Raw genomic sequence first — 14,507 nt, forward strand, 5'->3', positions numbered from 1 at the left:
CTGCGCGGCGCGGCGGCTCTGTAGAAAGCAGCCGTCAAGTCTGTTGGGTGCCTGCTCAAGGGCGGTGACCACTCGAGCCCGAGGCGGTCGACGGCCTGTGTGAGGAGGCGTGTTAGTTCCCCTCGACTCGGCGCGGGTCCTGCTGGATTCCTGGGCCGAGGAGGAGGCGTGTGAGCCTGACCACTCCTCGCTGTCCGAAGCCATGATGGAACAGCCCTTATCCTCGGCTTCTTCATCCGAGATGGCAGCAGAGCAGCCGCTCGGCGGCAACTGCGCGTCCCGGGTGGGCGGGGAGGGTGAAGGCGATGCTCGATGGATGGGCTCTGGCGAGGCAATCGCTTCTACCATTGTTTCCGGCAGCCTTTGAGAGCGCCGCTTTTTTCTGCGCGGCTGAACGGAAGGCGGCGCGGCGGCTTCGGTCCTGAGCGCTCGAGTCGAGCCCGCAGGGTCGACATCGGCAGCTCCTCGCAGAGATCGCATCCGCCGCGGCGAGGGCGAGCTCTGCATGCCCCAGTCCCAGGCAGAGAGCGCAGATGATGTGGCGGTCTCCGGTGCTGAGAGGAGCGCGGCATGAGGCGCAAGTGGAGCGAGGCATCTTAAAAAAGACGCTCATACTCTTTTGTGAAGTTCTTAAGAACTAGCTTGCTTTTAAAAAGGATACGTCGCCGGATGGCGTAGCTCGCAGGATGGCTGAAGGTGGCGAAGACGGCCGGCTTCTTCGAGCGCTGTCCACGCTTGCTTGATGCCCCTCGAACGGCGACGCGGCTTCCAGTTCAGTGATGCGAAGAGCTTCGCTGAAGAGATGAAAATCAGGGTTCCAGCCTACGAACTACGCTTATATGCACTCTAGTCACGCCCATTTTGGCGGGCTTTGATGCAGTGAGCGCCGGACGCCTCTCATTGGATGCGAGTTCGCCCAAGCTCGTCTATAGGCTGCAGCAGTTGCCGCAGAGCAACCTATGAGCTCGCTAGATAGCCCGCTCAAGGTCTGCAGCTGCCGCACTGCGTTGACAATGGATACAAAAATTAAGGATACTTTTTTGGCTTCAATATCTCAGAAAAGATGACTCTTTCCCGTAGCGTAAGCTAGCTTACGCAATACGAGAGAACCTCTCGTAAGAGAACCATATATTATACGCACAAATGTGACGTGTTCCATTTTAACCAGAAGAATGGTTTTGGAGAAATTCTATTTTAGTCTCCGCCTTCAAATTATTTATATTTCATCACAAAATCCAAACAATAAATATTGTTTTGATGCTCTTTAGTGCTTTGTGTGACAGATCTCTCCAATGTGGCATGAAAAAACATGAATATAAGAGGTTAAATTGAAAGTGTACAGTACAACTTAAAATGAAATGTTTCCTCTTGTAATCGGCCAATCTGTCGGCCAGTGTTGAAAAGACATATATCTTGTGCTTTTCTGTTAATGCTCAAGCCCTGGAGCACTCAGTCACATGCCTAGTCTATCCATTCATGTTTCATTTGCTAGTATTTCACAACAAATCACACACAATTCATACTTTGTCCATTGCCTCAATACCAATCAATATAATTAAAATACTCGAAAATGAGCCTATTTGATTGAGCATTATTACAAAAATAATTGTAACTTTTTCACACATTCAGTTTTTTCTTCTTGTAGAAAAAAAATAGTCAGGACCACCAAGTTGGGAAGCATGTGTTAGAGAATTGGATGCTTAGTAGTATTTTGCTGAGATTGATGGAAAGAATAGGCCTAATATTTAAGCAGTAAGGTATGAAAGAAATGCTGCATTGACCAGTCAGCATCCAGGACCAAAACAATCCAGTGTATAATCAAAATTAATCTTGCTGAATAATTATTACACATTAACAGTATAGTTTGAGAGATCCAGATAATATATTCACATTTATTTAGGCTTTCAATATCAATTAAAATGTACTCAATTCATTTTCTACAATATTAGTTTATTCTCTCTGCCTCCATAATAATTATTTGGCACACAGGCAGCACTATGTAAACTAATAATTTACATACACAGCTGTAAGTAGCTGAAGGCTTTGACAGCCAGGCTTCTCAAGCTATTCATCCAGTGCTGGAAATTACTAAGCGGATCTGCTAATTGCTGCCAAAGCGCGCAGCTTTCTTCCACTCCCATAAGCACAGGAGAGAGCGCACGGCGGCCCTGACACACAAAGGATCCATCGTGTTTGAATCACCGCCCTGACTGTCTCCCTGAACCTGTCATGGTGCTCAGGCTGTATTTGTTAGCAAGCACTGACAGAGCCCTCATTAACATACCCTCTCTTCTCCGTGGCTCTGTCTCCGCAGGTATGGGCACAGCTTTGAGATATTTTGCCTGGCGTCTGATTCTGCAAGGACGGTGGTGGCCTCCGCGTGTAAGGTACAGGCACACGGGCAACCAGATGGTCATTAGTGTCACACATATTTAGCCACAGAATATCCAAACAGAACACCCACAAAAACCATGCATACATGACCTGCACTAATTCAAGATTTAGAAGTAAGAAATCTCTGCACCACTAGTGTCACAAAAAGGAATAACACGTTAAAACTTGTGTTAAACTGAACCATTCATGTCTAAGTTAACCTTTTTCTACTCTTGTACTATTACAATGTAATGAGCGTCTATAGTATTAAGATCACATTGAACTCTTATGACTATGGTTAATAGCTACCCCATGTGCCCCCAGGGTACTGACACACATTTTCTGAGACAGTGAAGGGAGATCATTGATTTGTATCGTAGTCTGGCCCCATGGTTCTTCCAAACCCATGATGATCGTGCACAAAGCCCTTCGGAATGAAAGCACATTCTGCGTGTCACCTGTCATTGTTCACGCTCAAGTGGAGGTTGTGAGGTTGATTCAGTGGGGCTGATGGGGGGCTGCTGCTGGGATCCTGCAGGCTCACATGGCTTTGCTGTTGACATGAGGTTTATCCTCCAACACTGCTTTATGATCGAAGTTCAGAAAAAGACGAGCTTTGCTGGAAATTTGGAACTATACAGGTGAAACTCGAAAAATTAGAATATCGTGCAAAAGTTCATTAATTTCAGTAATTCAACTTAAAAGGTGAAACTAATATATTATATAGACTCATTACAAGCAAAGTAAGATATTTCAAGCCTTTATTTGATATAATTTTTATGATTATGGCTTACAGCTTATGAAAACCCCAAATTCAGAATCTCAGAAAATTAGAATATTACATGAAATCAATAAAAAAAAAGGATTTTAAATACAGAAATGTCGGCCCTCTGAAAAGTATAATCATGCATATGTACTCAGTACTTGGTTTGGGCCCTTTTGCATTAATTACTTCCTCAATGCGGCGTGGCATGGATGCTATCAGCCTGTGGCACTGCTGAGGTGTTATGGAAGACCAAGATGCTCCAATAGCGGCCTTCAGCTCTTCTGCATTGTTTGGTCTCATGTCTCTCATCTTTCTCTTGGCAATGCCCCATAGATTCTCTATGGGGTTCAGGTCAGGCGAGTTTGCTGGCCAAACAAGCACAGTAATACCATGGTCATTGAACCAGGTTTTGGTACTTTTGGCAGTGTGGGCAGGTGCCAAGTCCTGCTGGAAAATGAAGTCAGCATCTCCATAAAGCTTGTCTGCTGAAGGAAGCATGAAGTGCTCTAAAATGTCCCGGTAGACGGCTGCGTTGACTCTGGACTTAATAAAGCACAGTGGACCAACACCAGCCGATGACATGGCTCCCCAAACCAACACAGACTGTGGAAACTTCACACTGGACTTCAAGCATCTTGGATTGTGTGCCTCTCCATTCTTCCTCCAGACTCTGGGACCTTGGTTTCCAAATGAGATGCAAAATTTGCTCTCATCAGAAAAGAGGACTTTGGACCACTGAGCAACAGACCAGTTCTTTTTTTCTTTAGCCCAGGTAAGACGTTTGACATTTGAAGCCCATGTCCAGGACCCGCCTGTGTGTGGTGGCTCTTGATGCAGTAACTCCAGCCTCAGTCCACTCCTTGTGAAGCTCCCCACACATTTGAATGGCCTTTTCCTGACAATCCTCTCCAGGCTACAGTCATCCCTGCTGCTTGTGCACCTTTTTCTTCCACACTTTTCCCTTCCACTTAACTTTCTATTAATGTGCTTTGATACAGCACTTTGAGAACATCCAACTTCTTTTGCAATTACCTTTTGAGGCTTTCCCTCCTTGTGGAGGGTGTCAATGATGGTTTTCTGCACAACTGTCAGGTCAGCAGTCTTCCCCATGATTGTGAATTCAACTGAACCAGACTGAGAGACCATTTAAAGGCTCAGGAACCCTTTGCAGGTGTTTAGCTGATTAGAGTGTGACACTTTGAGCCTACAATACTGAACCTTTTCACAATATTCTAATTTTCTGAGATTCTGAATTTGGGGTTTTCATAAGCTGTAAGCCATAATCATCAAAATTATATCAAATAAAGGCTTGAAATATCTTACTTTGCTTGTAATGAGTCTATATAATATATTAGTTTCACCTTTTAAGTTGAATTACTGAAATTAATGAACTTTTGCATGATATTCTAATTTTTCGAGTTTCACCTGTAGTTAGTATTTGACCTAGATGTTCATATAGATTTACATGTATGCATTTGGCAGATGCTTTTACCTAAAGGGACTTGTAGTGCATTTAACGTAAATTTTTTAATCAGGACGTGTTCCCTGGGATTCAAACCCACAGTCTTGACATCCCAAGCACCATGCTCTTCCAGATTAGCTATAGGAACAGCTGATGGGTGATATGGCCTAGAGAATAAAGATTTGTTCACATCCCATTAAAAGTAAGAGCACTAAGTGTGCTGTAAGTCATAAAAGCATGTGCCAATAATAATTGTACAGGGTTTCCTAAATCTAAATCTATAATTAATTATACATTTTCATAAACTATGTAGCCTATACAGTTAAATGCAGAAGTTTGCATAACCCTTTTGTTTCTAGTTTCCACACCCCTTTCTGAATGTATACAAATAGCCTGTAAGAGATTGTCTTTTATGTAGTACTGCCCTTCAAAAGCTACATAACACAAAATGTTTATTTACACAAATCATACTGTTCAAAAGTTTGCACCCTTTGGTGGTTCTTGCGTAGCGTTCATGAGCATCAGTAATTGTTGCACCTTTTGTAGTAGTTGTGTATTAGTCCCTCAATTGTCGAAATCTGGACCTCATATATAGCCACTGTTGGGAAGAACTCAAATGTGCAGAAGTTGCTGAGAAACCAAATCATTTTACTGTAATTTGGTTTTTGTCTTAAGATAAGTGGACATCTTCACTCCTCAGGACAAAGCAGGGATTCATGAACAATTATTATTACACAAACAGTCATTGATCATCGAGAAAGCAACATGAAAAGCAACATCCCAAGAGATGGTAAGACATGGTAAAGAAAAGCTAAGTTACGACTTATTTTGAGCAAGGAAACCTTGACAAACATAAGTAGAATTCAGAGGGGATAAAGGCTGGAAAAGAGTAGCATATAAACAGTTTAACTTGGTATGTTGCAAAAAAAATTTAATAAAATTCTCATAATTTACTCACCCTTATGACATCTCAAACTTGGATGGCTTCTGCAGAACACAAACTATGAGTTTTCAATGGAGATATGTTTTTTTAATAAATGGGTTTTTAACAAATGTTCAATGGGGTGCATAAATTTCAAGCTCCAAAAATGGCAAAGGCAGCATGCTTCAAGCACCAGGAAGTGTAATTGAGCTTCAAATCATTATCGTGCCTAATGAGTTACATGTTGGTCTGTTTCTCACCAAAAATCAGTTAGATCACTTCAAAAGACATGGATTATACCAATCGAGTCATATGAGTTTGAGACGGCATAAGGGAGTGAAGGATCAGAGAAGTATCCTTTTTGGGTGAACTATCCCTTTAAGCTTTAGAGAAATAGTAGTAGAAAAAGCCAGTGAACTTTGTTAAAGAGAGGTTCATGTGTCTTATTTTCCAGGCCTCTAAAGCAGAGCACGCTGCCATCCTTCTGTGGAATGCTACCTTGTGGAAACCGCTTCAGTCACTGCCCTGTCACAGTCTGACCGTCACTCAGATGGCATTCTCCCCGAACGGACATCTTCTGCTCGCTGTGTCTCGGGATCGCAACTGGTCACTATGGAGACGAGGAAAACCTGACACAGATTCAGGTGAACACACCTCCCGTCTTTTGCCCTAATCAGCTCTTTAACCACAATTAATCTTCAACCAAGACAAGATGTCAGGCTGATTAGCATGGTCGAGTTAGCCCCTGCTGGTTGAATCCATGACTACACCATTATACATTCTCCATTGACCAGCTTTCAAAAGTAGATGCGCATTTTGAAGTAAAATTTTAAATTACTAATATTTTATTACTAAAATAGATTTGAGATTTTAATAGATTTTAACTTTTGCCAGTGCATATTTGTTTGGAGTGCTTTTCATTCATTTTCATCCAGAGTACACACAACTAAATTACTGTTGACACAAGGTAAACAGAGGAGCGTTTGTTTTTCTTTCTCTATTTTCTGACTTGTCCGAGGCATTGCATGCCACAGAGAGCTGATGCACACCGCAGTCCATTCTGGTTGAGGTTGGTATTACTCACAGTCTGTATGCTAGAGACGTGGAGAGTTACCAGTGTCAGAGCTGATCAGAGAACGAACAAGTTTTGTGGTCGAACGGTGTCTGGCGTGGAGAAATCTCTATCACAAAGACAAGCTCCCTCCCCTGCCGCCGCCTCTCCATTTGTCTCGCTCAATTTCATTTTGTGTTTCTGGCTAATAAGTTGAGACTTGCCAGTTGGCGGCTGACCAGCCGCGACTGCCTGATCTTTAATTAGTGGAGGCATGCGCGTGTTGAGGCACGCGTGTGGAGGGGGTTATTGGCAGAGGTGGTGCCACCTAGTGTGATGACCTCGTTAGCGGTGAAGTTCTGACAAAGGAGATCTGGGGCCGGTTGCACTATTACAAGTTAGTTGTCTAAAATCTTGGTCTGAACTTTTTGAATCAGTTGCATAAAAACTTAGTTCTGTCTAATTTAAGACCAAAATGTTAGACCGCAGACCCCTAGGCTAACTTTTGTTTACATTCCATGTTGCCATGGAAAACGTTCAGCTGAGCTGTTGGGGGCTTGAGTTGAGACTTTGCAGAAGACTGACTTCTACGATGGTAACAAAATGCATTTATTTTAATTATTTGGGTTAAAATCACTGCATTTGTTCATTAGAAACTATTTTGAAGCATTGTATTCTTCTAATAAGCAAATATTTTTAGCGAAGGAAAGCGATGTGTTGCCCACAATTCAATGCAAATTAGACTGTCTAAGTAAAGACAACAGTGTGCTTGTTTTATGCAACAGGCTTTTTTTTTTCTTTAGTTAGTCAGACTAATGGCTAGACGCAGTCTTAAAGGAATATTCTGGGTTCAGTACACGTTATGCTCAATCGACAGCATTTGTGGCATAATTTTGATTACCTCAAATTAATTTTTTATTTAAAAAAAAATAAAAAAGCAAAAATAGAGGTTACAGTGATTCACTTACAATTGAAGTGAATGTGGAATGTTTTGAGGGTTTCAAGGCAAGACATTTTATGCTCAAAGTTTTATAAAAGCACTTGTGTATTATTTGAGTTATAAAGTTATTTAAATTGTCATTTTTGGGTTTGTTGACATTACATCGACATGACAATGAATTTGTTAAATTGGCTGTAACGTCACACAGAAAAGGTTTGTAAATTATATTATCACTCTAAAATCATGTTAACATTCATATTGTTTATGTCTTGTGACCTTTGAAAAAGTGAGTATTTTAACATTCCAAAATGTGCCCCTATTCACTTCCATTGTAAGTGACACTGTACCTCACTGTAATGGTTTTTTACAGAAAAGGAGGGGCAAGCCAAAATTTTTTGTGGTAATCAATATTATTTCACAAATGCTGTCGATTGAGCTTAACTTGTATTGAACCTGAAGTATTCAAGTTAATGGCTATGTTTATGCAACCAGCCCCTGAAGCTGCACTGTGGGTGTCAACAAATTGAAATAAGTCTATTAAAATAAGAAGAAACAATCAAGAATACCTTTAGTATAGCCATAAAGTTACAATTTATCTATTTATCGCAACATGTTATAAATGAAAATGTAAAGCTGAAGCGTGTAATTTCTGGGCCTCAAGTGTCACCAAACTGAATTGCAATAATTATTGTTTTCAAACAGGTGTCCTGAACATGCTGCCTGTTTCCATTGAAATATCCTTTTATCAATAAAAATGGTGTGCGTGATGACATCATGCCTAAAAACCACTTTGTCGCATAAGTTTTGGTTGATCGCAAAATAAATCTGCCCTGAAGCCGTTTTCATACAGAAATGTGTGTTTATCGCTAATTCGCCTCCCAGATGTCCCTAATTTTTTCCCTCTGAAGTTTTGGTAAAATGGGGAGAGTACTGCGACAACTCATTGAAATTAGACGGCTTACTGTCATTTTAATTTCACAAATAAATGCAATCAGAAGAGGAGGAATTGCAATCAAAAGGGAACAGTTGCTCTTCTGATCGGACTGCAATATTGGTCCTGATGTTGCACCTATCGTAGGTTGCCACCGGTTCTGACCCGAAAGTGAATCGCCATGGCCCTGTTCAAGCTGGCAACCTGCAGAAAATAAGACTTTCAGTCTTAGTAAAAGGACCATCCATGGATATGCAGTGTGCACAGCTATTAAAGAAAAATATGTTCAGTGTAATGTATCATATATTCAGGATTTACATATATGATACATTCCTGATATTCAATAGGCTATTTTGAACAATCATCTAATCAAAAGCATTGCCATCACAACTGCATTATGTCCCGCATATTTGTCCAGCAACGACCATCTGAACATGATTGTTATCTCAAATTAATTTTAGCTTCATAATGCAATTTACATTTTCTGAAGAAGCTCTGCAAATGAGATCCAAAAAAAACAAACAAAAAAACAAACATTTTAAAATGTTCAAAAGCTTGTTTTCTGAAAGTGAACTCTGCATTGGACAAATAGTTCTGATTTTATTTTAGTCTTTATTCATCTACAGAACAGGGTAAAGCTAATTTAAGTTTGTGTAAAGAAAAGGCACATTTATTTTGTAATTTGGTAATTTATACATTTTTTTATTCAGGGAATTTTGCTGGCATTTTTTTTTTTAAAGTAAGCTAAACAATCATTTTATAGAATTGAGGAAGTTAGTGTTCCAAAAAAGCACACTGATGCTTTTCTCCTCTTATTTATTTTTAATTAAAAATATCTTTGTGCACAGAAATGATATGTTTTGTGGGCTAATTCTTTGACTGCCGTCTATTATTTCGAATGGTGTGTAAAAGCAACTTTAATAAATAAACAGATGGCTACAGCAATTAATGAATCGCAAAGAGTGGCCATTCATTTGATTTCCGGGCACTTGTCGTTGGCATGATACGAGATATTAGTGTTGGCACTTCTGGAAGTGTCATGTTTGCAGCATCGGATCTTTATGCTGTTAAGATCAATCCATAATCACCTACAATAAATTGGCTTTCAAGGATGTATACTGTCGTCATGATTAACACAGGCTAACGATGGGTGTAAACTCTGTCATGTGACACTACATTTTTGCGTTAATGCCAATTTTCTCGACAAAGTGTTTCCAAACCAGTTTTGCACCACTTTTTAAGTATCGGCATAGTTTATGCACTAGAGTGAAATGGAAAAACATTATGTGACACTTGTGAAATTGTTGCGATAATTTGCATTTCCATCAGCTTTATTTTGATGCGCTAAAACTTTATTCGCAAAAAATCCTTGGATGGAAACATAGTTTATGTCTTGCTAATTATTGTCTCTGCTTATTAAGTTAGTTTAGGAGACCTTACTGTTTTTATCATTGAAAAATTACTGAACAAATGCACAACACATCGAGCAATTGAATAATCGAGTACACTTTCTACAGCAACTTGGCGACTATTAAAAAACATTACTCGAATATCACAAACTGATTTTCTTTTGCACATTTTCCTTGTGTAGGCAACATTGAACTGTACTGCACTTCCCTTTGAATCTCTCACCAACTCAACCTGTAACTCATCTTCTAGTTACAGTTGAGTCCACTGGTGGGCACTGTGGATATGTCGTCATGGTGTCTACCGGTTAGAGTGCTTTTTTCCTAAAAACCCAACTTTCGTCACTTGTTTTTCTTTTGTAAATTAAACAAAATATACATTTCACATTTTCTTTTTGTCAAGAGTAATTGATTGCTTGTTTTCATGGGTTGGAGTACTCGACCACAGAATTATTCAGTAATGCTAGTAGATAAACATGTTTTGTGTCACATCTGTTTCTATATGGTGTATTTTTGCATGGTTTGTACAATCTTTAAAAAATCTGGATATAGCAGAAACTGTCCATTTTTTAAGACTAAATTAAAAGCTAATACATTGTTTTAAGCCTTTTCGTAATCAGTAATATTTCACACACATTATATTTCAAAATATATACAAAAATAAAAATAAATATACTATTTTATAATATCCATATATATTTATAATTATTAATATTTTCTATTCCCCCACCCCCACCAGAGCCCAGTTTTTCTCTCTATGCAAACACTAGTAAGGATACAGCGGTTCACACGCGCATTATTTGGTCATGTGACTGGAGCTCTGACAGCAAGTACTTCGTGACATCAAGTCGAGACAAAAAGGTATATCACAGTTTAAAACAACAATCCAACTTTCCTGCAGTCTGAACTTTGACATTTGATGAGCTTTTTGTATGTTTGTTTGTAGGTGATAATTTGGGGCCATTGTGCCTCTGCAGACTGTGTTGGTGAGTGTATGGGGGCCAATGTGAGTCCCTGCTCCTCTGTCTTGGATGTAGGTGATTCATCTACTGCTGTGTCGATTTGCACAGTGCTGTGTTCAGACCAGAGGTACCAAAACTCTTACCCGTGGTCCTTATGTGATGAAATCATAAGTGATGTGACATTGAAATATTTTGTTTGATTTTCTGTAGTTATTTATTAGCTGTGGGACTTGAGAATGGGCGGATTTTACTGTATAAATGGAGGCCATCTGAGGATCTATCTTCTGGGTTAGACTGGAGCAAATGTGGGGAAACGGATGGCTGGTATCCTTTTTTTCTTGATAATATTCTACTCTTCTCTCCAACACTGCATTTTACTCTTGAAATGGTCAATTGAAACTGTAATTGAAATGCATATCTCATAGTGTGCCCGTTTGGTCTGTACATAATCAGGGTTCCCACAGGTCCTTAAAACGTCTTAAAATGTCTGTCAATTTTGAAAATTAAAGACCAAAAAAAAGTCTTAATTCTCATTTTCAGAGACTGTAATCATCTCCTGTCTTACAGTCCCCAAATTTAAGGTGGATTTAAGACTGCACATATAATTGAAATAAAATCTAAATTACTTTTTGAGTTATTTAACCACAAAAGGCAAGATACGGCATGACTGTTCACACGTATTGGAGCATGCAGGGAGTTGCTTGTTCATTTATTAAATTCAACAGAAAATCTAAATTGACCATTTACTTGACAATCTTTCTTAACAAATCATTTACAATAAAACCAGTAACGTGTCGTTGCGCATTATTCCAAACAAAACGTTTTGATCAAATTTGCTGTGTAAAAACTCTCTGAAACAATTTTTCTTTTCAGCTGATGTCATCAAGCCTGCTTATTTTTCAGCTTGAATCAGATGTTATACAAAGACAACTTTTCAAGAAAGTCCAGTCAATAAAATCATACATTTGTTTCACTCAAAAACATCGTATTTTGCATGTATAATGTGTTGTGATTGTATTTTGAAAATTTTGGCTAATTTCATAATACTTTATACTACCAATGAAAATGTAATACTTTCAGGTCCTTTTAACACATTTTACTGTATTTTTAATTCCATTCTGTGGAGTTCTGCAGATTTCTCCCTGACAATCATCACAGAAAATATCAAGTGTGCAGATTTTGTGTGGGCCCATGGATTGCTTTACTGTTGTACAAACTGAAAACAATTATCAATTTATAAATGGCTGAATGATCATACAGAACTTTTAAAAGCTCCACAAGCCCCTCTGTCTTGCTCTCTTACCATCTCAGAAATTGACACATTCTCAAGTTAAACAAGACAGTCATATCTACTCCCAAAACCTGTGGTGGTGGTGTAATTGACAACAAAAGTGCAGCATGTTTGTGAGCTGGCCCACGCTGCTCGGGAGAAGCTTCAGGTTGATACAGGGCTCCCGTGGGCAGGTTCTGCATTGATCCATGAAGATAGAGAATGAGGTGTTAGTGAGAGGCCAAGTCGTGTTGTGCATTCTGTTTGCACCGAGCCCTCGCTCCTGATATTACACTCTCTCCCACACACACTTACCATTAGTTCTTGCCCAGAAGTAGCTCATCTTAAGGGAGTAGTTCAACCAAGTATCCTTAATCATTTACTCATCATGATCTCATTCCAAACACATATGCATTTGTCCATGGAACAATACCAAAAGCGAGTTTTGGAAGAATTTATGCAGCTCTTGCTAAACAACAACAGTTAATAGTTACCAGGGGCTGTTATGTTTCGAAAAAGCACTATAGAAGTTGTCCATAAGACTTCTATTCCAAAGTCATCTTCAAGCCATATGATAGGTTTACGTGTTGAATAGACAACATTTTTATTATCTTGCCCTCTCCCTAAATTAAATACAAATTAAATAATGAAGTGTTGTTTTAGTACATACGTGAGAACTAAAGCTGCTTTGCCGTCAATAAAATTTTTTGCATCTGGTCAATGAAATGGGTTAAATTTATCTGTGAATAATGACATATTTCACTCAGTTCATAACACAAAGTAGTCTTACAGCTTAGGAAGACTTGAAATATAGCTTATGAGTCAAATTGACTTTTATGTTTATGTTTGTTTAATTTTCTCTTTTTTTGGAGATTGACAGCAGTGCTGTCGATGTATGGAAAAGAGCTACATAATGTTAATGGCAAATGGGTGATTAATTTATTGAATGAATCGCATATATAAATATTTGCTTAGCCCCTCCAATGGAAAAATGTAAATATATAAAGATAAAATAATTGTAGATTAAATATATGTATTATAAAAATAATAATTCAGATAATTCAAATTATATAGCATTACATTACCGTGGCAGACATGTAACGCATTGATAACCGGTTATTAACCCGGTTTACCAATATGCCATGAATCGAACATTAAACTGGGATTAAAGCTGGGAAGAGCTGTAATAAAACGGATAAAAGGAGAGACACCGACATCCAGGTAGCATTTGAGACAAGATTTGTGTTGCCTCTTATCAACATCCATCCTTGCTTGTGGCTTTCCTTGACCACACACACAGTCAGAGTCACACACTGGTGGTGAAGAGGCTACGCTGGAGGCCGAGGCAGGGCTGGGCAGGCCAAGACAAGGAGGACGAGAACGAGGGCCATTCCTGGGTCCAGCTCGCCAGTGCTGGTGCCGACCATGCAGTTAAAATCTTCAACATCAAATTATCAGCACTGTGACTTCACACCGCCTCTGGTGACATGCACTCGGGGGTCATCTGCAGTGTGTCCAGTACTTTGACCCATTACTGATATTCAGTGGAAGAATTAACTACATTTTACAGCCTTTCAGGCAGAGTGTGACAGTCTTTAGCTGATCTGTGCGGCAAAATGTGATAAACACCACTTTCTGGGATTAGTTAAACTCTGTCACTCTCTTAAAGGGATGGCTCTCCCAAAATTAAACTCTGTCATTATTAATGAATGACATTAATGTTTGAAAAAACACAAGGGTGTACAACTGATGACAATTTACATTTTTAGGTGAACTGTCCATTTACATCAACTTCTGTTCATTGAAAATTGCCACTATTATTAAAACATGTGTAAACAAACTACCCTATTTATAGTGAATGTAAAAACATGTTGCTTTGTATTCTATTAAATGTCTTTTTTCTAACAATGATGTGTGACACAAATAATTGATTTCTGCTACAGTGTATCCAAAAAGCATCTGAACAATCAAGAAACTTAAAAGCATGAAAGACCTTGCATTTAGAGACCAAATTACAGGTGACACCTGAAAACAAATATTAGGTCTTTTCTCAGAACTAATTTCTGAAATATATTTAAAGGCTTTTTGCAACTACTCAAGGAAATATTTACTGGATGTATGGAGTCACTATGGAAATCTTCCACTAACTTCCACTATTTACAACCAGAAAGTTTCCAAAAACCATGTCTTAATTCTTAACTAATTAAAAAAAAAAAAAAACGTCTTTTTGTGAAATGCTTTTGCTTGAAAAGTGTGCCTGTGCTATCTTATATATGGCATTTATTTTGTAATCTAATGCAATGACATTCATGCATTAAGTGTCCAGATAACACAAATTTGGGGCCATTGTAACTGTAACCCTACAACCAAAAGTGATGGTAAGAGAACAGAAAATCCAGATCTCATCATACCATTTCCAGGGCC

The 14,507-nt window shown here is 39.1% G+C and overlaps 1 protein-coding gene across 1 annotated transcript in view; it reads left to right on the forward strand.

The window, feature by feature from the left end:
• Positions 1 to 13,984, forward strand: part of LOC127651037 (elongator complex protein 2-like) — a 57,155-nt gene extending 43,171 nt beyond the window's left edge. Inside the window, 6 exon segments of the mRNA XM_052136742.1 lie at positions 2,315 to 2,387; positions 5,978 to 6,167; positions 10,591 to 10,712; positions 10,798 to 10,940; positions 11,024 to 11,137; positions 13,384 to 13,984. Of these exon segments, the coding sequence (XP_051992702.1) occupies positions 2,315 to 2,387; positions 5,978 to 6,167; positions 10,591 to 10,712; positions 10,798 to 10,940; positions 11,024 to 11,137; positions 13,384 to 13,549 (808 nt within the window). The 3' untranslated portion in view covers positions 13,550 to 13,984.
• The last annotated feature ends 523 nt before the right edge of the window (positions 13,985 to 14,507 follow it).

Source organism: Xyrauchen texanus, chromosome 10 (assembly GCF_025860055.1).
Source record: "Xyrauchen texanus isolate HMW12.3.18 chromosome 10, RBS_HiC_50CHRs, whole genome shotgun sequence".
NCBI lineage: Eukaryota > Metazoa > Chordata > Actinopteri > Cypriniformes > Catostomidae > Xyrauchen > Xyrauchen texanus.